This window comes from Lampris incognitus, chromosome 1 (assembly GCF_029633865.1).
Source record: "Lampris incognitus isolate fLamInc1 chromosome 1, fLamInc1.hap2, whole genome shotgun sequence".
NCBI lineage: Eukaryota > Metazoa > Chordata > Actinopteri > Lampriformes > Lampridae > Lampris > Lampris incognitus.
In genome coordinates, this window is record NC_079211.1 from 28,295,889 (window position 1) to 28,319,783 (window position 23,895).

The following is a 23,895-nucleotide window of genomic DNA, read 5'->3' on the forward strand; positions in this document are numbered from 1 at the left end:
TCTTGCTGTTGTTTGTGTTTGACCGGCTGCCATACCCTATCAAATCAACAGTATTCCAATCTATGAGCTTTACTTACCATCATATCACATGCATTTTGTCAACCTTATCTACACCATCATAGTAAACACTTCATCTGCCATATTATTTCATGAACTCAGGTAGCAGTACGGTTTGTGTGCCCGACATTCTCTTTGGGAACTCTCAAACATATTACATTTCAAATGAAAGTTAAGAAACTGGGCAGTGAAATGGATAGAGACACTTTCCTTAAACAATATTTGGGAACTAGTAAACTGACTACACAATTGTAGATAGAGCGGCTACTAGTAATAGCAGACCGGATGGTGATTATGGCACCATCTCATAACAAGCCACACATAGACTGTCTGCTACATTCCTTGTATAACTCTCTCTCATGGTTTGCACTTAACACCTGGTGTAGCGATGCACATTGGTGCCCTGATCCTTTTCCGCCTCCTATTCAACCTTCTTCCTCTACCACTGTTCCTTTGTCTCTTGACAATGATACTGATGAATACTGCCCCCACCATAACAGCAGATATCAGGAGGCAGACTCCAAAAACCAGCAGAGGTTTGTTCTCAAACATCCATGCACATACACTGCAGGACTCCAGCAGTGTACGGGACTTGCAGGCTTGTGTGCTATTGTCTGCAGGGAAACCACTGTGGTTGATGATCTCCCGGTAGGCTGAGATGGAGGCTTTGGGTTTGGACTGGTGTCGGGGTGAAGTAAAAAGGCCAAACTGAGGGGCATGTCGATCCTGCAGCCTCCACACATAGAAGCCCTGCAGATGGACACCGTCAATCTGACGAGCTGCAATCAAGCAAAGGACAAGCAATAAAGGCAGAGTCAGAACGTCTTATCAGGATGCCATATAGTTTATCTTTTTCACCCAGGACTATAATGCTGGATATAATATTTTCTTCAGGTTAGACAGGACAAACAGTAGAGATGGACAGCCATTATGATAAGCACAAATACAACACTTTCTATCTCCCATGTCTCTCTTACTGTTAGCTTTTTGTTTGTGGTCCCAAACATTTCTCATAATATCCGAGTTTAAGATTTTTCTCCCCAGTTGTATCCGGCCAATTACCCCACTCTTCTGAGCTGTCTTGATCTCTGCTCCACCCCCTCTGCCAGTCCGGGGAGGGCTGCAGACTACCACATGCCCCCTGCAATACATGAGGAGTCGCCAGCCGCTTCATTTCACCTGACAGTGAGGAGTTTCACCAGGGGGATGTAGTGCGTGGGAGGATCACGCTATTTCCCCCAGTTTCCCCCCCCCCCGAACAGGCACCCCAACTGACCAGAGGAGGTGCTAGTGCAGCAACCAGAACATATACCCACATCCGGCTTCTCACCCACAGACACAGCCAAATGTGTCCGTAGGACACCCAACCAAGCCGGAGGTAACACGGGGACTGGAACCGGTGATCCCTGTGTTGGTAAGCAACGGAATAGACTGCCACACCACTTGGATGTCCAAGATTGTTTTCAACAGTGATAAAGCCCTGTGTTTTTTGTGGGGTTGCGCTACTTCCTCTGCAGACCTTAACACTAGGTGGGACTGTTTTTCTTTACAAATGTGATCCTTCAAATAAAAAGAGGGACACAACAGACAAAATTTAGCTACCTGTAGTCACTCTGCATTTATGAATGGCATTATAGATTAATGGGTTGTAGATGGATTGAGTGGTGTATTTGAAATATAAAGCCCAACCTTTCAGGGCCTCCTGCAGGTATGTCCTGAGGTAGTGCTGCCTGAGTCGGTCCTCCATTGGAGCCTGGTCATCCACACCACTGGCTGTGACAATGATGGGCAGGGTCCCTCCATACCTCTCTGTCACCCAGCTTAAGACCCTGCGGAGGCCCCAAGGTACCAGGGCCTGCCCAAGGTCAGAGGTGGGCCAGGTAGGATCTGAGAGGAATAGACAGCCATGCTCTGGTGCTTGTGAATGCTGGTTATTTGACTGGGAAGTTTGTTTGTGGGGATATTGTGAGACTAAATGAGTGGTAAAGTGGTTCAGCGCTATGAAATCCAGTGCACCATTAATCTCCTCACTTTCCATCTCAGTGAAGCTAGGTAGCGGGGATCCAGAGAGGCCCATCAACCGCGCTCTTTCCTGAAGGTACACCTTCATCTCTTTTGGGTAGTCCCCGTTGTCCTTTCTTTGCTTAAATCGATTCCCCAGTAATGGGTCTAAGAATCGCCCGAGTTCAAACAGGAGGAATCTTTGGGCTGCAGCTGTGTGTGATTTCAAGAATGGGTTGGCAGGTTCGGCCCAGTCAGCATGCAGCGCTAGTGACACGAGTGCTCCCTGTTGACCAGAGTATTCCTTCTCATAAAGCCTCCAGGCTTTTGCATGTGCCAGAAGAAGATTGTGAGCTGCTTGATGCTGCTCTTTCCCACTAGAATATATATCAACCAGTCTGTTTGGTTCATTGACTGTGATCCAGAAACGGACCCAGGAGCCCAACTCCCGGTAGCAGAGTGCTGCATATTGCCGGAAAGCCTCCACTGTGCTCTGGTTCAGCCAACCCCCAGAATCATGCAACGGTCCAGGCAAGCCCAAAAAGAGAGACCTATTTGTAGGGAAGTAGAGAGTGACGACAGCCTTCAGGCCCTTCTTGTGGAGCTCAGTCAGGACACAGCAGTAGTACCTTTAACATACAATAAAAACAATGATAATATTAACATTGAATTACTTTTCAGAACAGCATGTATGAAGTAACCCCCAGGTTGTTTGTGTGTGTGTGTGTGTGTGTTTGTGTGTGTGTGTACGTGCGTGCACTTATGTAGCTTTGAGTGTGTGGAAATGGCTTTCATGGACACAAAGATTATTTTTTGAGAGAGAGAGAGAGATACATGTTGTAAGTTTGATTACATGTTTGCATGTGTATGTCTACCTCAGAGCCTCATTGTTCACAACAGAGAGGTCTCCTTTGGGTAAAATCAGAGACCAGTTTAGGGCAAAATGGTAGTGAGATGCCCCAGTAGATGCAAATAGTTGTAAGTGACGATGAATAGCCATGTAGTCAGTACACTGGGCTACTCTGGTTTGGAGCTTAACCCCTGACACTGCATGCAATGCTCCATCTCCTGTCAGGTTCCAGCTGTACAGGTGGGGGTCAATGAACTGGGGGGAGAAAGGACGGAAGTTGACCTACAATGGGGAAAAACAAAGGATAAAATCATTTAGTGTCTTTGCAAAGGGTGTATGTAGCCTTTTAATCATCAATTTTTGTTCCCTTGATAATCTCATAATTGAGCTTGAAATTATGAGAAACTTCTATTGGTGCTGACGGCGCTATAGTCCTTGGCTGTAAAATCTCTCTCCATTCTCTCCTCACCTTCCAGTATTTCCATCACGCACATCTCTCAATTTACCTGCAGGGGAGAGTCAGTGATACCCCAGTGGAACTCACAGGGGAAATGCCCTTTAACCTCCCCGGTGATTTCATCACTTGGGAATCCGTTGTCCATGATAACCTGCCTGTAGTACTGAGCAGTAGTCTTGGGGATCCTGGTTCTGTTGGGTTCATTAAAGTCTATGTAGAAAAGCCCCCGCCTCACAGTGTAGCCATAATTCCACTCATACCCATCCACCAATGACCAGGCAGTGTAGCCAAATACCTCAACACCATCTAATTTAATAGCTGAAACAGAAAAAAAGGTGATGTGGGGGAAAGGCAAGGAAGAAACACAACACAAAAACTTGAATTTAATTTTTTTTTATGGGAGCGGGGGGGGGGGGATTTTTCACCCTTTTTTCTCCCCAATCGTACCCGGCCAGTTACCCCACTCTTCCAAGCCATCCTGGTCTCTGCTCCACCCCCTCTCTGCCGAGTCGGGGAGGGCTGCAGACTACCACATGCCTCCTCTGATACATGTGGAGTCGCCAGCCGCTTACTTTCACCTGACAGTGAGGAGTTTCGCCAGGAGGACGTAGCGTGTGGGAGGATCATGCTATTACCCCCAGTTCCCCCTCCCCCCCAAACAGGCGGCCGGACCAACCAGAGGAGGTGCTAGTGCAGCGACTAGGACACATACCCACATCTGGCTTCCCACCCCCCCAGACACGGCCAATTGTGTCTTAAGGGACACTCAATCAAGCCAAAGGTAACACGGGGATTCGAACCAGAGATCCTCGTGTTGGTAGGCAATGGACTAGGCCACCATGCTACCCGGATGCCCCCTACTTGAATTTGATTTTACAGCAAATTTATAATTTCTCCCAATATTTTGTTCAAGAGCCCTCACGCTCCCCCTCTCGGCTCACCTTGTAAGACTTGGTTAATGAACCTCTTCATCAGGTAGATGGCAAAGGTATCTTCTCTTCCCACAGTACTTTCAGAGAACCAGCCGCCTTCTGCCAGCAGCACTTTCTGGTCTCCGTACTCCATCTTAACCCAGCCCAGGACATTTCTCAAGTTCAAGGTTACTGTCTGCCCATACTGAACCAGAATACGGCCAAGGCGGAGGTTGTTGGGCCCAAAGGAAAGAGCAAAGAAGTCAGCTGTTTTATGCACCCACAACTTCTCCTCTGAGGTGAACTCAGGTAGGAGGGCTCCATGTTTGGCTTTCATGGAATCAGGATAGTCACCATCCCCAAAAATGGGATTGGCAAACCAGCCAAGCACCGCCTCCATCGACTGCTGGCAAAGCTCCACATTAGCTGATGTGGCTTGGCCATTTGGAGGCATGATCCAATGTGAGCCCAAGACGAGAGACACTTTACCCTTCTGGACAGGTTGGAAGTTGGTGTTGTAGGCATGCCACGCTTTGGCATGTGCCTGAAAAATATGGAATACTCATCTTTATCATGTACTGTTGAGTTATGATCACCACAAAATTATTAACAGTTAAAACTCAATGTATTTGGTTGTAGCTCTGTCTACTGCTGATGCAAAAATAAGACATTAGATGTGCACATAAAATATGTTTGGAGGTTTCCACATAGTTGCACTGCAAAATAAAACAGGTGTCCATGACTTTGTGTCACACTGTTTCTCTCCAACAGAAAAGTGCTGATGTGGTGGACTTTGACACTGACGTCTATATTGTGTCGCATATACACATTATTTCAGAGACATTAACCCTCTCCATAGAATATAACCATCAGATATTTGAAGAGAAGTCAGTGAGCCATAAAGAAATAAAAATAAACAATAAAACATTGCAGCTGATTCACTATTTCTGTTCAAGATGTAGTGAGCTATTTCAGCAAGACATTGCATTTGCATGGGATTGTTTGTGATATAGGTGGCCCATTTTCTATACTGATTTAACATGATTACAAAACAACATCTGTCAGTGTACTGTTGAAGTCCTTACTTGCTTCAGTGCGTTGAGATGTGGAAACAATCTTGAGGACGTTAGCATTAATTGACGATCATAAAGTGGTAAAAGACACACAGGTTCAAAGTTTGAACCCTGAACGTCTTACCAGAGTGTTTCACTGTACTTTGCTGCTCAAACAACTCATGGAAAAAAATTTTGTTAGAATAACCTGCATACTGATATTGAAATCAGCTCTTAACAAGTGTCACTGACTGACTTACCCTGATCAAGTTGTGGGCCACAATGAGAGGACCAGAGGGACCCCCTTTTTCTCCAGGGGCATGCACTCCTGTCCCATACCCCTGCACAGCCACCAGGTAGGGGTTATGCATTGTGAGCCAGTGCCTCACTCTGCTCCCATATTCACGGAAACAGAAGGCAGCATAATCCTCAAACAGTCCAACCATGGAGTCATTCTTCCAGCCTCCGTAGCGCTCTTGCAGTTCCTGAGGTAGATCCCAGTGATAGAGGGTAACGATGGGCTCGATCCTTTTCTCAAGCAGCTTGTCTAAGAGGCGGCTGTAGTGTGCGACAGCAGCCATATTTGGCTGACCCCTGGCATTCCCATCGGGGAAGAGCCGGGGCCAGGAGAGAGAGAAGGAGTATGATCTTACTTCCAGGTACTCCAGGGCCTCCACATCTGCCTCCCAATGCACATAACTATCGCTGGCCACATCAGCGGTCTCTGTGGCCAAAATACCATTGTGAGTGTAGTGGTCCCAAATGGAGGAGCCTTTCCCGTCCCGATCCCAGGCACCCTCAGTCTGGAAAGCTGATGTCCCCGTGCCCCAAAGGAACCCCGGAGGGAAGGTGTCATGAAGAAAAGACTGGCTGGGGATGGTAGGGTCTGGGATGGGCTGCTGCCACAGCTTCCTTCCCTCCCCCAGCGAACAGGCTACTTTGTTCCAGCCACACACCAACAACAGCAGCAAGAGGAAGATGCATGGAAGAGAGGGGAGAGAGCGACTGCTTGACATACTGAAGAAGTCTACCTTATTTTAGAAATCCACTTGAAGACAGAAGACGGGTCTCAGTCAGAGAAGGTGTCCTGCACATTATGGAATCCCCTTTCGACAGACGTGACGATGGTTGAATGGGGGTTACGGACAAAGAGACATCTTGCATGTGGAGTCCAGAGGAGGTGCATTGTTTAGCTGTGAAACTAACCTGGTTAGACCTCCCGATCTCTCCCTTAGTGTTGTTGTGCTTCTACTCCACCCCTCCCAACCTCTTAATGTTCACACACACAAAGACTGACTCACATCCACACACCTTCCTGTTACTACACCAGTGAACATATTCCATTCATTTACCGTCATTTACGAGCCCCCGGCTAGTATGAAGTGTGTCCCATCTTCTCCCTTGACGTAGTATTGATTCTAACCTTGAAATCTAAACCAAAACAGACAGTTTTCAAAGTGAGAGAAGACTCTTTGGAGGATTTATCTGATTCCTTTCCTTCCTTGCGTGGACACACACACACACACGCACGCACGCACGCACGCACGCACGCACACACACACATATAGCTTTAAGCATATTGTTGATTGCCATAAAGAAGGCTCTCTGGTCAATAATTAGCTTGTACTCTGATCTTAGTTCCACAAGGATGTTACTCACAGTGCTTTCCCTATCCATCTCCAGCACACACACACACACACACACACACACACACACACACACACACACACACACACACACACACACACACACACACACACACACACACACACACACACACACACACACACACACACACGTTGCTCTAGCCCTCCAAAATATCATCTCCTCATCAATGTCATCATTCATCTCGAGTAAAATTTTGTCAAAAGCCCTCCATCCAATCCTTCAACACCTTTACTTCCTGAAGCTGTGTCATTGAAACATTTCAGATCCTCAGCTTCAAGCGTGAACCAACGGCGGGCACATTTATGAAACACCATGCATCAAAACATATTGACTGAAAGCGAGGCAAAGAAAATGCAGTTTGGCTCAATGGGATCCTGTAAAAGAGGTCGTTTCTGGTGGGTTTATGGCCAGATTGTTCCAGATACGACTACAATGTTTTTTCCCGAGATTTGATAAAACCATGGCAACCAAGAACAGCCGCGCCGGCTGTTTTGGTCTGATACAATTTACCGCCGTTTAAAACCATGAGTCTCTGACCCAAATTGCCAGTGGTGCTATAGGACAAACAGGCACTCGCAGAGAGGTGTGTTTGCATGTCTTCCTGTCCACCTGTCTCGGTCCCTATGTTATTCTTTGATCAAACAGCCCTAACTGAGGTTAAACAGCGGTAAGCCCGTCAACAAAACCCTTATCACATTCTCCTTCCTTACGCCAGCTGACGTTGCCTCTGGGAGGTAAACATTGTAGATATCCATGATGCACTCTGCCTCGGTGCATTATTAGGTTAAGGCAATTAAGTTGGGAAATGCTCGTCCAACACTTATGACCGATCCATCATGTGCGCTACAATGCAGTGTGTGTGTGTGTGGGGGGGGGGGCAACAACACACAATGGCATTTCATTTGTTTTATTTCATGCGACATACTCTCATTAAGTAGGTCAGAGATAACGTCAATAATACAAGAGCAGAGAGTAAAAGAGGAAGCTTATTGGAGATGATATTTTGAGAAAGTGTGTGTTCACAGAGACCGTGTTTTTGCAATCTTAACCTTTCTTGAGGTGAGGAAAAAGTATTTGATCTCTCAAGTTCTGCCTGAGACAATCGCCTCAAAAAGAACACGGACTCGCGCACAAAGTTACGCAACGCAGCAGTGCCATGGTTGAGAACTGTGTCCTTATGGAGAACAAAAACCATGCATCCTCAAGTACAAGGTTCCCATAAACAGAAAATTAAAAGGAAGTGAGAAGAGGGTGTTGTGCAAACATGTGTATCCAATTTACATGTTTCCTGCCAACCTCATATTCGTGCATCCAGCCGTATCAGAGGCACTATCAATGAAACCAAACGGGGAGAAGAAAAACACAGGCAGCGCTCATGAGTGGAGTAGACCAACGTTTGATTTTCTAACGCATGTCAACCAACTTTGAAACCTGAAATATAAAACAGTAATTCAATTTGAAGAGCCGTCCGATTACTGCACAGGTGAGTGTTTGGGTGCATAAGGTTTTCAGTGCATTTTTTTAACAAAATGTTGGATAGTTGCATAAACAAGAACTACACCAAAGGGGGGGGGCAAAGCATTATCTTTTAATAGATGCACAAGTTTCAAAAAGAGGATAGAAGCAATCACAGAATGAGGCGACAGAGCTGGTTAAACAATAACCAAGCTAGAACTATTTGGGGAAAAAGGGAACCAAAACCTAAACTAGCATTAACCACTCTGACGTCAGTTTTTATGTTTTTTGGTTTTTTTTATGGTAGCGTAGCGGTCTATTCCGTTGCCTACCAACACGGGGATCGCCAGTTCGAATCCCTGTGTTACCTCCGGCTTGGTCGGGCGCCGCTACAGACACAATTGGCTTGTCTTCGGGTGAGAAGCAGAATGTGGGTGTGTTCTGGTCGCTGCACTAGCGCCTCTTCTGGTCGGTCGGGCGCCTGTTCGGGGGGAGGGGGAACTGAGGGAAGTAGCGTGATCCTCCCACGCGCTACCTCCCCCTGGCGAAACTCCTCACTGTCAGGTGACAAGAAGCGGCTGGCGATTCTACGACTCTACGTGTATCGGAGGAGGCATGTGGTGGTCTGCAGCCCTCCCCGGATCGGCAGAGGGGGTGGAGCAGCAATCGAGACAGCTCGGGGGAGTGGGGTAATTGGCTGGATACAATTGCGGAGGCGGAAAAAAGAGGGGGGGACAAAAAAAACTGACATGCTATTCTATAGAGTAGGTATAGAGCAACAGTAATAGAGCATTGATTTATTTTTCCTCATCTGAATCGAGGGTCTTACAGTGACGTGCATGCCATTTGCTATAATTACCTGTTTTTAGAGAATGTAATGTGAATGCAAAACCCTATGAAAGTATAACTGTGATTTAGGGGTATACAAATGAACTTGACTATTTCCACTTTTTCTCATTTTCACTTCATTTTCAGTCAAGTAATGAAGTCTGTGACCACATACTTCCTCTGGTTGGTGGTCATGTTGGTGGAATTCAAACACAGCACCTCCAGAAACACAGATTCAAACATAGACCTGTCTTCCAAAAACCTCACCTCTGTCCCAAGTGATCTACCTTCAACTGTTGAGTTTTTAGACCTATCGTGTAATCTCATAAGTCAACTGGGCAGAAATGACTTTAAAAACACATCAAACCTAAAGTTTCTCAACTTGTCATGGAATGTTTTAGAGGAGGTTGACTCGGAGACCTTCAGCGGAACGCCGCTCCTACAGGATCTGGACCTGTCACACAACAAGCTGCAGAACCTGTCAGGACAGCAGTACCTGCTCCACACCAGGAACCTTCGAGTGCTAAACTTGGCTTTCAACATGTTCCTCACTATGACCCTGGGCAATGAGTTCAGTTCTCTAGAAAAGCTTGAAGCACTGGTGCTTGGAGCAAATAACGTCAGTGTGGGAGATTTCAAGAATATTGCTGAGGTGAAACTAATGACACTGACCCTCTGCCTGGAGGATGAAATAATCTATGAGGAGGGCAGCCTGAAAGATGTCCAGGCTAAAAGGCTTCAGTTGGACTTGACCAAAAAAAAAACAATGGACTGTGGCCTGATTGGTGATTCTCTGCTTCTCTTCAATGAGGTTGAGCTAATGAGGTTGACAGGTGGCTACGATCAGCTAGCAAGGCAGTTGAGCAAGGACACCAAAATCCACACTTCCCACCTCTATCTGACAAACATATCAGTCAAATGGAAAGAACTCACCCAGTTTGTGAATGTAGCTCTCCGCTCCTTCATTAGCCACCTGACCATCGCCGATGTGGCCATCTTTGAGCCACCTTTTCGGGACACAGTAGTGAGCACGACTTCCAATTTGACATCTTTCAAAGCAAGAAGGGCCGTGGTGATGTCTTTCTTTTTTTCACAGGAGGCTGTATACAACTACTTCATCAACATGCCAGTAGAAAGCATGTCGATCTTAGAGACGTCTATTATACACATGACCTGCCCAAAGTCCCAGAGTCCCATCCATCAGTTGGACTTTTCCAATTGTGCCCTATCTGATACCATCTTCTCTAGAATAGAGAGTCAAGAGCCTCTGGAATGTGAGAATCTGGGAAATTTGAAAAACTTGATTCTGCATGGAAATAACCTCAAGAACCTTCAAGTCCTGAGCAAGCGAGTACAATACATGAGCTCCCTGCAATATCTGGACCTCAGCCTCAACTCCTTGACTTATGACATGCTAGTGGGATGTGTCTGGCCCCCCAAAATTACTAATATGAATCTGTCTTCTAATGGGCTGACAGATTCTGTTTTTAAATGTCTGCCAAACAGAACTAAAATACTCGACCTCCAGAATAACCAAGTTTCTGCAGTGCCAGCATCCCTCTTGAAAATGGACTACCTTTTGTCTCTGGATCTGAGTGCAAACCGTCTACGGGACCTGCCAGTGTGTGATGGGTTCCCTTCTCTAACCATGCTTCTACTGAGAGCAAACTCACTCCATGCCCCATCTGTACACAACCTGGAAAGCTGCCCCAACCTGAAACTCCTGGATGCCAGTCATAATCCCTTCATCTGCACCTGTGCTCTAAGACGTTTCAGAAGCTTTGGCATCAATTCTGAAGGGAAGAATGGTCACACAAGAACACAGCTACTGAGCTGGCCATCAGACTATTACTGTAGCTACCCAGAGGCGTTTAGGAACTTCACCTTGAAAGTTTTCTGGATCCCAGAAGTTTCCTGCAATGCTGGTGTGCTAGCTGCCACTATCTTAGGCCCTGCATTTATAGTGATTATCACAGTGGTGAGCCTGTGCCACCGTCTGGATGTCCCATGGTACATGGGCATGATCTGGCAGTGGACCAGGGCCAAACACCGAGCCAGAACTCAACAGCTCCGGCCTGAAGACATGGAGGGGGTTGAATTCCATGCTTTTGTGTCCTACAGCCAGCATGATGCCGAATGGGTGCAAAACTCCCTCCTACCCAACCTCGAGGGCCCAGCAGGAGGGCTCAGCATCTGCTACCATGAGAAGAACTTTGTTCCAGGGAAGACAATCGTTGAAAATATTATGCGCTGCATAGAGAAGAGCAGACGCTGTGTGTTTGTGCTCTCTACCCACTTTGTCAAGAGTGCGTGGTGCCACTATGAGCTATACTTTGCCAGCCACCAGCACCTTGCCCGTGGATCTGACAGTGTGGTCCTGGTCTTGCTGGAGCCTCTGCCTCAATACCTAATCCCATCCAAATACTATCAGCTGAAGACCATGATGGAAAGGCACACATACTTGGAATGGCCTCAGGACCGGGCCAAGCACAGGCTTTTCTGGGCTAACCTCAGAGCTGCCCTGCAGTCAAACCTGCCGAATGCACTGGTGAGACAAAATGAGGAGTGACTGAGGGTGGGAGAGCAGGAATGGAGAAATGGTCAGGAGATGTCCAGTAAAAATCAATGCTATTGATATCTTCTTTAACTTATGATCATGACTGCTTTGTCCAGATTAGCTTCTTTCTTTCAGTCATAAAAGTATGAGATCTATTTAGTTTTCAGATTAGCCCAAACAATACAGTAAGTTACACTTTCTTACACCAGTCAGTTAATATTTAATGAAAACCTTCATAAAGACCAACAATTTGATCATGTATGTGAAAAAAAACCCCAGTAAATCTTCACTTGACTATAAAAAAAAGCAGTTGTGTTATTTGTATCAACAGTCACACACACCTAACCTTAAAATGTTTCAAAATCCATTCACTACTTGATGACTGACAGTTTAAGAAACATATTTCCTTTTTACAAATCATCTTTTGAGCAAAATCCTCAGAACAATATTCAAAATCCAAGAAATCTGTACTCTCTCATATTGTCTTAAAGCAGAGATAAGTACTTTTAGGAAAAGAGGCAAAACCATTTACAAAGGGATCCATCAGAGACAGATGGCAAAAATGCGCCACCTAAAAAAAAAAAGTGTGTTTTCTGGGGCAGTCCAGAGGGATGTTTTCTGGGGCAGTCCAGAGGGGATGTGTCTTGGCCATACAGCTAATGGGAAGCCATAGGACAATGTAGTGAGAGAACCTTGCTCTTTTCATTCTTGACACATAACACCTGTGAGTGAATCCAAATGTCAGTGAGGACCAGGTGTCAGGGAAGAGACTGGATGATGATGATCTTCTCATTGATGCAGAAGCGATGGAGGACATTTAGCAGGTTCTCCCCGCAGCGCGACACCTGCCTCTCCATGGCCAGGCGAAAATCCTCTTTCACCCCTTTGGTAATGCCTCGAGTCACAGTGTGGTGTCTGCAAAAGTAGAAGAATACAGAAACAACAGATATTCTCAGTAAAATTGTTACCACTGTGCTATGAGCTCATTTGTAAAAAAAAACAGATTCTAAACGTCATTCTATTTTACAAACTACATCATAGCCATGAAAGACACAAAACATGAAATGCAAAAGTATAATAAATAGATAAATGAAACAAACTTTATGGAAACCCATCTTAACCACCATAAGTGCATTCTCAGCACTTTCTGGAGCACAAAGCCTATTATACTAACAAAATTCTGCACAAGTGATATCAAACTTTAAAAAAAAAAGAAAAAAGAAAACAAAATTATAAGCATTTCCACAAATGAAATGAGAACAAGTGACATGGGAAGGCAAAAGAACTAAACTGGTCATATAACAACATCGACATCTCCAAACGACACCAAACAACAACAATGATGACAACAGAAAAGAGAGCAATGGCTCAAATAAACAAACGCACGCCGACAGGAAATCATAAAACGACTAACTCTCGATGTAAAATGACAGGCCCAAATCAAATTGGGAGGGATGACAAGCCTTGGAGTGTGGGATGAAGGGAGGGTGACTGGTGTGTATGGGGGGGGGGGGCACGGCCGTGGGAGGAGGGGCCTGGGGTACCTGTCCATCGTCTGCACCCCTTGTAGCAGAAGGGTGTTAAACTCCACCCCCAGGGCGGGACTAGGGTTCCTGAGGGATAGCAACATTCAACAACTCTCAGTCAGTCAGGGTGCACTCAAATGTCTAAATTTCCACAATAATGAAAGGAAGAGTTTGTGTACATAACCAGGCGCAGTGCTGTACCGCAAACCTTTTTCTCTTCTCTTCCTTGATGCCAGCTCCTACACCAGTATTTGCAACAGCAAGTTTTTTTTTTTTATTTCTCCCCACAGGCCATGTTTACCAAGAACATCAAGCTTTATCACTGTTCTCTAAATTAAAGTAAAAAAGAACACCAAAAGGAAAGGGAGTGCACAAATTCACAAGGCCAACAGAAAAGGCACACTTGGGAGAGACATACTTGATGAGCATCCCCTGATTGGGTAGTAGTTCCAGCTGAATCCTCCCCCCTTCTGGAGTACGCAGGTAGGCAAATTCCTCCAGCATATCAATGTCTGGACAAAACTATGAGCTTAGGAAAAGTAACAATGTTCCAAGCCAGAGAATTTGCACCAAGCGGCAATAAGAAATGGTTTTGTTGTATGAACAGAATGTTTTTTCAACTATCTGGACTAGTGTTGCACGATTAATCTAATTGCAATCACGATGTCTGCCTGTGCAATTATATAACTGTGAAAAGCCACACTTTAATTAAATAATAACATGTGTGCGTGTGAACGTCTGTTTGTGTGCAGTCTGCGAATCTACACCCATAATTACGAGATGACCAATCAGTCTCTGTTTAGATATTGAAGCGTGTGCAGTCTATGCTCACGACCATTCGGTGTGCTGTGTGCAGACCAGAAAGAGGAAAAAATGGATACCGACGACAATGAGCAGGTTAACGCTGATGAACTGGTGCCAAAAAAAAAAACACAACCTGTTATATGGCGATATTTTGGATTCATGCTCAGCGATACTAAGCAAAAAGAGGTACTGTGTAAAACGTGCAAAATGAAAGTCGCTACATGTTGCTGCAACATGACCAATTTGTATTATTTGTATATGTATAAATTTGTTTATTACATCGCAATCACCCCAGGGTAATCCAACCTTAGGGGGTCATCCCAGGTCGTCCTCTGTGTGGAATTTGCATGTTCTCCCCGTGTCTGTGTGGGTTTCCTCCGGGTGCTCCGGTTTCCTTCCACAGTCCAAAGACATGTAGGTCAGGTGAATCGGCCGTACTAAATTGTCCCTAGGTGTGTATGTGTGTGTGTGTGTGTTGGCCCTGTGATGGCCTGGCGATGGCCTGGCGGCCTTTCCAGGGTGTCTCCCCGCCTGCTGCCCAATGACTGCTGGGATAGCTCCAGTATCCCCGCGACCCTGAGAGCAGGATAAGCGGTTTGGATAATGAATAAATGAATATCGCAATCGCAAATCACAATATTGTCCACAATAATCACAATATGACTTTTTCACCAAATCGTGCAGCACTAATTTGGACCAGGGTCTACTCTTATTTTGTGAATTAACAAACAAACAGAGCAAACATGATGTACATGCCCCCACCACCAGACACAGATCTGGTTGTAAGGAAGGATACTGGTGACGTAGTTGAAGAAATTCTCATACTGGAAGCTTCCCTGCTGGGTGATCTTATCCACTGCCTTTAGAAATAGCAGCTCACCCTGTGGCCAGTCATACTGCAGAAGCACCACCACATGACCCAGAGACAGGTCATCACGATTGTCTGTGAAGGCACGGAGCTGATTGACCAAAACAAAGGGGATAGGTTAACTTGGTTGGTGGTTTACTTAATTTCCTGTCTGCCTACTAATACTGCATAAGACAGTGTGCCTCACCACATTTTAATTTATAAGCTACACAGACTAAACCAGAAGTAAAAGTACCTTGAAGCAAGCTAGCATCAGCTGCAGGCAGAAGGGCAAGATGGCTTTGTTGGTGCAGGGGAGCAATCGCAGGTCATTGCCTTATGATATAAAAAAATTAATTATTGCATATTTGCATATCAGTCTCAATAAATGTACTCCTCTGAAAGAAGTAAATGCTCACTTTTCCTTGGTTTATTCCTGACTTTAATCTGATCTTCAGGAGCCTTTACCAGTTCCAGATTTGGGGGCAGCAACCCACCAACTACGTCCAACAGCTTCTCACAGGCCATCTGAGGAATGAATGCACATGCCTGTGTTATCTATTTATGAGCAGAGACCGCAATTACCCATCATCCTAAAAATACCAGGTCAAGTGAGTCATATAAATAAACTGGCAAATATGTTCGAAATAGAGGTTATGACATGTACACATTTTCCAGGTTTTAACAAAATCCAAGAAAAATTTGAATTATAAGCAATTATGTGGAAGACCATGTCCACGTGTACCAAACAAACCAAAGTTCAGAAACTCTAAACCAAAGTTCTTGATTAATATTTTACTCATGAGCAAGTTTCTCAAATCCAATAAAATTTTATTAGATGTATTAAAATACAAATGTCAATGTGTTTTCCAATTTGGGAGTTTTTGGAGACATATTCATATGTCTTCTTCTTCTTTCAGCTTATTCCCCGTTTCCAAGTGGTCGCCACAGCGGATTTGATAGTTTCCATCAGTACCCTGTGAGGGCCTGTCAACATACAGAAAACTAACATTTCTTGATAACTAAAAAGTGTCATAGAGTTATGGTTTGTTTTAAAAAGCCAGAAAAATTGCTTGAGTTCATTATAAATGGTGGATGTATAAATTTCCTAATTTGTCAGGTTTACAGATCATGTGTGCCATTCAAATAATGTTCTGTGGAAAGTTTGGTATGGCTAGGTGAAAACTGAAAGAGTTTAAAGGGAGATAAATGATTCTTAAATTGGCAGAGGAAAAAAAAAACATGTATCACAGTAAACTCTGTAGAGCAATTTCAGCAGTACTTTGTGCCATGTTTTATATGCACCTATCAGCCAAAACATTAAAACCACCTGAAACCACTGGGAATACCATTGCCATGAAGGGGTTGGTTTGCAACAATGTTTAGGTAGGTGGTACATGTCAGAGTAACATCTACATGAATGCCAGGACCCAAGTTTTCCCAGCAGAACTTTGCCCAGAGCATCACACTGCCTCTGCCAGCTTGCCTTCTTCCCATAGTGCATCCTGGTGTCTTCTCTTCCCCAGGTAAACAATGCACATGCACCTGGCCATCCACATGATGTAAAAGAAAACTTGATTCATCAGACCAGGCCACCTTCTTCTATTTCTCCATGGTCCAGTTCTGATGCTCACATGCCCATTGTAGGCACTTTCGGTGGTAGACAGGGGTCATCATGGGCACTCTGACCGGTCTGCGGCTACACAGCCCCCATACGCAGCAAGCTGCAATGCACTGTGTGTTGTTACACCTGTCTATCATAGCCAGCATGAACTTTTTCAACAATTTGAGCTACAGTAGCTCCTCTGTGGGATCGGACCAGATGGGCTAACCTTCACTCCCCATGTGCATCAATGAGCCTTGGGTGCCCATGACCCTCTCGCCGGTTCACCGGTTGTCCTTCCTTGGACCACTTTTGGTAGATACTGACCACTGCATACCAAAAACATTCCATAAGCCCTGTCATTTTGGAGATGCTCTGACCAAGTTGTCTATCCATCACAATTTGGTCCTTGTCAAAGTCACTCAGATCCTTACGCTTGCCATTTTCCTGCTTTCAACACATCAACTTCAAGATCTGACTGTTCACTTGCTGCCTAATATCTCCCACCCCTTGACAGGTGCCATCGTAACGAAATAATCAATGTTATTCACTTACCCGTCAGTGGTTTTAATGTTTTGGCGAGTATTACGCTGACGTAAACCTTGAAACAGAGCTTCAGCTTTGCTTTTAGTGCCCTCTTCAGGTTGATTAGTGGTAGTGGTTATTTTTATCCAATTTACACCACTGTGTACGTATTTCATAACTGTGATGGACATCATGGAGACATGCATGTACACAAAAACACACAACAAATATAAAACCACCAGCAGAGATGACACCTATCTTTGATAAAAAAAAATTTATCCATTGATTTTACACAGTTGGAATGATTACTATTGCTCATTCACATAATAAAGAGCTAAACCATTTAAGACTGCCTTATCGTCTCATACATACACAATTAGGGAATGAGTGGAGAAATATTAAACATACCACTTGGTTTGTGTGTGTGTCTTCAGTTATACCTATTTGTTTCTTTTGTAAGCATGTGTGTGTGTTTACTCACCCTGTACTCTCCAAGTGCATAGTGGCAGGAAGCCTGCTGTATGAGCGCCCTATGGTGTTCCAGGCTTGCCTGACCTGAAGGACTCTGCTGGCCAGGCTGGGGCTGCTGCACTGCAGCCATCTGGTGCAGACTAGAAAGGGCTTTTCGGTATTGGCCCTGAAGACATGATATGATACAATATAAGAAAACACTCATACAAACACAACAAACACACAAACACTGACAGTAAACTCATGAACATTTGGGTAGTCACAAATAAAATGTTTTGATATTAACATTGTTAAACCATATAACAAACATCCACCAAAATTTTTTTTTTTCTTGTCTGGAATATTTCAAGGGGATTTCTTGCCACAAAAAGTAAAACAGATAATGAATGTCTCTTGCCTGGTATATTATCATATCAGTTAGAAATATTCTGAACCACAGCCACACATCTGTCTTCCATGATGCACAAATCTTCTTAAATTCTGAAAAAGGTTTTAAGAAACAAAGCTTGAAAAACATGTAAAAACATAATGTCTAACAAAGGGCATATTTTCTTTAGGCCTTTTCTAAACCTTCATTGCAAAGACTTAAGCAAACTTAAGGAAAACTTAAAAAGGCAAAACAATGCAGGGCAATGTGAATGTGTTTATAGTATATGCACAATTGTTACTGGAATTAATGGACCCTAAACGATTTGGAAATGGGATGGAAATAATGTAATATAGTCGAAGGCCATACCAGTCTCTATGTTGTCATGTGAATGGAGGAGGTCCCAGCTCTCCCTAGCTGTACGGAAGGTCTCCAGAGTTTCTGACCAGCCAGGCATCTCTGTCTTATTCACTAAAATGTGTCGGCCACGGCCCTTCCCCAGTCCCTCTTCATCATCTGAGCTCTGGGTCACATACATATATGCAGAATATCTATACATGTAAATTTACCCAGATGGACCCAGAGAATGTACAAAACCTGTTTGTAGACCAAAGCATAAGTCTGTAGAGGCAACTGAATGTGCACATAAAAGCAGACACACCAAGAAAAAATTTTTTTACACAACGGTCCATATGTTGTCTTGCTTTGTCACATGGGTAAGCATGCAGAAACAAAAGCCAGAGCTCTGGTCCAGCCTCTCACCATAGTCTTGTCTCTCCCATCTGCCAGTTTGCGTTTCTTATGGGCATGTTTGGCAGCTCCACGCTCCAAGTCAATATCATTATACACCAAGCTCAGGTCCTCTAGAAGAATCCATGGCCCCGGACTCACTGCATTCACACCTGCCAAACAATTACCACAATCTTTGGTCAAAGACATCCATCCATTATCTTAACCGCTTATCCTGCTCTCAGGGTCGCGGGGATGCTGGAGCCCATTCCAGCAGTCATTGGGCGGCAGGCAGGGAGACACCCTGGACAGGCCGCCAGGTGGTCAATTTCACTGCTAATAATATAGTCAAGTCAATTTTATTTGTATAGCCCAATATCACAAATTAAAAATTTGCCTCAAGGGGCTTTACAGCAACATGACATCCTGTCCTTAAACCCTTGCATCGGATAAGGAACAACTCCCTAAAAAAAAAAACCTTTAACAGGGAGAAAAAAATAGGAAGAAATCTCAGGGAGAACAGAGGAGGGATCTCTCTCCTAAGACAGACAACATGCAATGGATTTTGTGTTTACACAATTTACAGGAAAGAGGATAACAGAATTATAATGGAATTATAAAATATATGAAGAATATGATGAGGAGAATGCCAAGCAGTGTCCAGATGCCACCGGAACAGCCCCGATTCACAGTGCTTCTGCCTTAAGAAAACTGATGCTGCATACACTGAGCCAACATGCACACATACAGCAAAACACGTATGTGTACACAGGTAGATACTGACCCTGGAAGAGTGCTGGCTGTACAGAAGAGACATAGAGAAAAGCACTGCGGAAGAGGACTAGCACGGCACAGATGACCACCTGGCTGCAGCACCGAGATCTGGTGTCTCCCTCTAGACCAGGCAAGTAACGGCACAGCTCCTTCAATCTCTGCAGCATGTCCACATAACTCCTAGCGTGCACACACACCCATACACAAACATAAACACAGATACAGGGAGAGCAAACAATCCTTACATTCTGCTGCAAGTGGTTGAATAATGAACATACACTACCGTTCAAAAGTTTGGGATCACATTGAAATGTCCATATTTTTGAAGGAAAAGCACTGTACTTTTCAATGAAGATAACTTTAAACTAGTCTTAACTTTAAAGAAATACACTCTATACATTGCTAATGTGGTAAATGACTATTCTAGCTGCAAATGTCTGGTTTTTGGTGCAATATCTACATAGGTGTATAGAGTCCCATTTCAAGCAACTATCACTCCAGTGTTCTAATGGTACAATGTGTTTGCTCATTGGCTCAGAAGGCTAATTGATGATTAGAAAACCCTTGTGCAATCATGTTCACACATCTGAAAACAGTTTAGCTCGTTACAGAAGCTACAAAACTGACCTTCCTTTGAGCAGATTGAGTTTCTGGAGCATCACATTTGTGGGGTCAATTAAACGCTCAAAATGGCCAGAAAAAGAGAACTTTCATCTGAAACTCGACAGTCTATTCTTGTTCTTAGAAATGAAGGCTATTCCATGCGAGAAATTGCTAAGAAATTGAAGATTTCCTACACCGGTGTGTACTACTTCCTTCAGAGGACAGCACAAACAGGCTCTAACCAGAGTAGAAAAAGAAGTGGGAGGCCGCGTTGCACAACTGAGCAAGAAGATAAGTACATTAGAGTCTCTAGTTTGAGAAACAGACGCCTCACAGGTCCCCAACTGGCATCTTCATTAAATAGTACCCGCAAAACACCAGTGTCAACATCTACAGTGAAGAGGCGGCTGCGGGATTCTGGGCTTCAGGGCAGAGTGGCAAAGAAAAAGCCATATCTGAGACTGACCAATAAAAGAAAAAGATTAAGATGGGCAAAAGAACACAGACATTGGACAGAGGAAGACTGGAAAAAAGTGTTGTGGACGGATGAATCCAAGTTTGAGGTGTTTGGATCACAAAGAAGAACGTTTGTGAGACGCAGAACAAATGAAAAGATGCTGGAAGAATGCCTGACGCCATCTGTTAAGCATGGTGGAGGTAATGTGATGGTCTGGGGTTGCTTTGGTGCTGGTAAGGTGGGAGATTTGTACAGGGTAAAAGGGATTCTGAATAAGGAAGGCTATCACTCCATTTTGCAACGCCATGCCATACCCAGTGGACAGCGCTTGATTGGAGCCAATTTCATCCTACAACAGGACAATGACCCTAAACACACGTCCAAATTGTGCAAGAACTATTTAGAGCAGAAGCAGGCAGCTGGTATTCTATCGGTAATGGAGTGGCCAGCGCAGTCACCAGATCTGAACCCCATTGAGCTGTTGTGGGAGCAGCTTGACCGTATGGTACGCAAGAAGTGCCCATCCAACCAATCCAACTTGTGGGAGCTGCTTCTGGAAGCGTGGGGTGCAATTTCTCCAGATTACCTCAACAAATTAACAGCTAGAATGCTAAAGGTCTGCAATGCTGTAATTGCTGCAAATGGAGGATTCTTTGACGAAAGCAAAGTTTGATGTAAAAAAAATCTTATTTCAAATACAAATCATTATTTCTAACCTTGTCAATGTCTTGACTCTATTTTCTATTCATTTCACAACATATGGTGGTGAATAAGTGTGACTTTTCATGGAAAACACAAAATTGTTTGGGTGATCCCAAACTTTTGAACGGTAGTGTATATCCTGGTACACAGGCAAAGTCTTAATTTGATAGTGTAATATGTTGGACATAAAAAAAAGTAATAATCCAACATGAGTCATGTCCATGCAGCGCCAAAGCAGGATGAGTCATCAACACTCAAAACACACAGTGTGGGACTCTTAAGCATTGTATAAGGAGTTTTGTCAGCAATATGGATTTAGCAACATTTATCAAATAGAAAAGATGCCAAAGTACAAAACAACAGGAGAAATTTTGGTTTGAGATAGAGTACCTTTGTCCCTTGTCCCCCTGCCACTCGCAGCGTGCCCCAACCACAGCCAGGATGTCCAGAAGCCTCTCCCAAGGTTCAGCCACTACTGACGATTTCTCTGATAAGCCATCAATAATGTACCGCTGGGAGCCTCGAGAAATATTGGGAGACTTCAAAGAGCCACCTTCCTGAGAGCCTGGGACAATGAACAAGAGGAATAGAGAAAGTGATAGGCAGGCAATAAACAAAGAGCAAATGGAAGAAAAAGTGGGGAAAATGCAGGAGTAGGGTGATTTAAAAATGTGATTTAAAAAGATATGCAATATATTATAAATTATGTGACACTTAAGGTATTATAAAGTTGTGACTACATTCAATTAGAGAAAGTCAGATCAATGTCAACTGATTTGGTATATTTGTTACAGATTTGATACACAGAAAGGTTTTACCCTGTATCTGTCCATCAGGTGAAGGTCCGCGGGTGACATAGCCAATGTAGAACTCAGCTGCTTTCAGCATGTATTTCTGCAGCAGGCTGGCAGGTAATCGCATGTCTACATTGTTTATGATCAATGGAAGGACATCGCACACTACACAAAAAAGCAGACAAAGTGTTATTTAAAAAAAATTCTACATTTGACTTTTTGTTTGCATGCAAGTAAAACACAATTGACATTTGAGCAAGTCACAGACCAAAGAGTTTTCTGAAGCAGTTGACAGGAGTCTCTAAGTTCTCTGATGCCTCCGCTTCGAGCAGTGTCTCTCCTAGGCTGACCTAAATGCACAATTTTTTTTTACCAATGTCCTTTTGAGTACAATTCACTCTGTATTCAAATTTCAAACATAAATAGTTTGATATCATTATGTACCCCATGTTGGACCACAGACTCTGGAAATCGCTTAAGAAGTAGCAGCAGCATCTCAGCCTTCTCCAAAGTGTTAAAACACTGCTCTGTAGCCTTCAGCAGCATCTCACACTGCACACGACCAGGCAGTGTCTCAAAAAGCCCTTGGAGAGGAAAACAGATATGAGAGTGTGCAGACACACTAACATGCACACAGAGGCAAACGGTGTGGACTGGTAAAATGCTATTCCTTTTTGCAACCCTCACTGATATGTACACATATTTCTCGGATGTTCCTCACCCAAAGGATGTTTTATATGGGTAATCGGCTTGTTTATGTGCACACAAAATTGAAGTGGAATTACCCTATTTCCCTCACCTCGTAGAAACAGTGCATGTTTATCCTGACAATCGCTGCGTAAGGCAGCAGTAATGACATTGATCTCACGCCAAACAATGGGCTGGTCTGGAAAATTTATGAACCTGAAAGGAAAATTAATACATTAGCACCCATTGGGGAACATCTCTTTCGAGCATGGTGAGTACAATGAAACTGGTACTTTAACAGCACTATAATTACACTTTCACTCACATGTCATACAGCAATCTGCCTGCTGAAGCTGTCCTTTCTGCATTCCGTTCAATTATGTACATTTCATACTGAAAAAAAGAATAGAGCATCAAGTCTGTGATCGTGAAAACGGCTTTACATCATTTTTACCACGTCGGTTTTAACGTGTAACCAGCACTAAGGTCAATTAGAGAATTATCATTATCAAAGTCGAGCCGAGCATGTTAGCGTCCATGCAGGCGGAAGGTTAGTTACCTGTATATTAAAGTCTGTAGGGTAAAGGGTCCGAGCAGTTATAAGCCAAGCTTTGGCTGCACAGGGATCATCAGAGACAAGCTCCCGAGCTCTTTTCACTAAGAACTCGCAGTCTTTTTGTGCTGACATTTCTGGTCAATCAAACGTCAAGTCCCAGAGGTGAGTCCTGATAGCTAAAGCTGGAAAATGAATCTAATTCATTTAAATGTCCTCTAGTTATATAGCACAATGAAATGCGCAGAAGACACAAGCGTAGCTAAAGTGAGCTGCTCTGCTATTTTGCAGTAACAGGAGTAAACATAGAGGCTATGTTAAATTAAAATCTTTCTATTGATTGACCTGCCGAAAATGCTATATCATACCACAAGCGTGTACAATCTAAGAGAAAACAATAAAATAGAAGCATTTCTTTCTGTCTACAACGCTAACCCCTTTATCAATTTTATCCAGGACGTTTGATGACCTCACGGCTGTCGCACATCTGACGTTTACGGAATTATATTGCCCCGACACTGCCATCTTGCGCCAGGAACGGAAATGTACCATCAACGCTGACTGACGCTCATTTGGAGAAAAAATATTCAACTTAAACGACTCGTTTCTAGGATTTT

At 44.1% G+C, this 23,895-nt stretch overlaps 3 protein-coding genes across 3 annotated transcripts; 1 reads left to right on the plus strand and 2 right to left on the minus strand.

Annotated features, from left to right (window-relative positions):
• Positions 1-404: 404 nt before the first annotated feature.
• On the minus strand, positions 405-6,513 carry klb (klotho beta). The gene is made up of 6 exons (XM_056292796.1): positions 5,589-6,513; positions 4,307-4,820; positions 3,415-3,683; positions 2,934-3,190; positions 1,747-2,687; positions 405-836 (listed from the first exon to the last, which is right to left on the minus strand). Exons 1-6 carry the CDS (start codon positions 6,342-6,344, stop codon positions 415-417), a joined length of 3,159 nt encoding a protein of 1,052 aa, XP_056148771.1. The 5' UTR covers positions 6,345-6,513; the 3' UTR covers positions 405-414.
• A 1,830-nt stretch (positions 6,514-8,343) lies between these two features.
• tlr1 (toll-like receptor 1) lies at positions 8,344-11,859 on the plus strand. The gene is made up of 2 exons (XM_056289524.1): positions 8,344-8,479; positions 9,427-11,859. Exon 2 carries the CDS (start codon positions 9,434-9,436, stop codon positions 11,846-11,848), a length of 2,415 nt encoding a protein of 804 aa, XP_056145499.1. The 5' UTR covers positions 8,344-8,479; positions 9,427-9,433; the 3' UTR covers positions 11,849-11,859.
• Positions 11,860-12,591: 732 nt separating this feature from the next.
• On the minus strand, positions 12,592-23,745 carry ints10 (integrator complex subunit 10). The gene is made up of 17 exons (XM_056289650.1): positions 23,285-23,745; positions 23,051-23,118; positions 22,838-22,941; positions 22,483-22,622; positions 22,307-22,388; positions 22,063-22,203; positions 21,635-21,809; positions 19,493-19,662; positions 18,742-18,881; positions 18,349-18,502; positions 18,010-18,092; positions 17,623-17,778; positions 15,433-15,541; positions 15,270-15,349; positions 14,963-15,125; positions 13,781-13,874; positions 12,592-12,751 (listed from the first exon to the last, which is right to left on the minus strand). The coding sequence occupies exons 1-17, from the start codon at positions 23,411-23,413 to the stop codon at positions 12,595-12,597; spliced, it is 2,145 nt and encodes a 714-aa protein (XP_056145625.1). The 5' UTR covers positions 23,414-23,745; the 3' UTR covers positions 12,592-12,594.
• Between the last annotated feature and the right edge of the window lie 150 nt (positions 23,746-23,895).

Coding starts and splice junctions, on each gene's coding strand:
- klb (XM_056292796.1), bottom strand. CDS start 6,344: ATGTCAAGCAGTCGCTCTCTCCCCTCTCTTCCATGCATCTTCCTCTTG. Junction 3,191..3,414: donor TCACTGACTCTCCCCTGCAG/GTAAATTGAGAG, acceptor TCCCCATTGTAG/GTCAACTTCCGTCCTTTCTC. Junction 837..1,746: donor CCTGCAGGAGGCCCTGAAAG/GTTGGGCTTTAT, acceptor GCTTGATTGCAG/CTCGTCAGATTGACGGTGTC.
- tlr1 (XM_056289524.1), top strand. CDS start 9,434: ATGAAGTCTGTGACCACATACTTCCTCTGGTTGGTGGTCATGTTGGTG.
- ints10 (XM_056289650.1), bottom strand. CDS start 23,413: ATGTCAGCACAAAAAGACTGCGAGTTCTTAGTGAAAAGAGCTCGGGAG. Junction 21,810..22,062: donor ACCTGATGGACAGATACAGG/GTAAAACCTTTC, acceptor TCATTGTCCCAG/GCTCTCAGGAAGGTGGCTCT. Junction 15,542..17,622: donor ATGCACTTGGAGAGTACAGG/GTGAGTAAACAC, acceptor TTCATTCCTCAG/ATGGCCTGTGAGAAGCTGTT.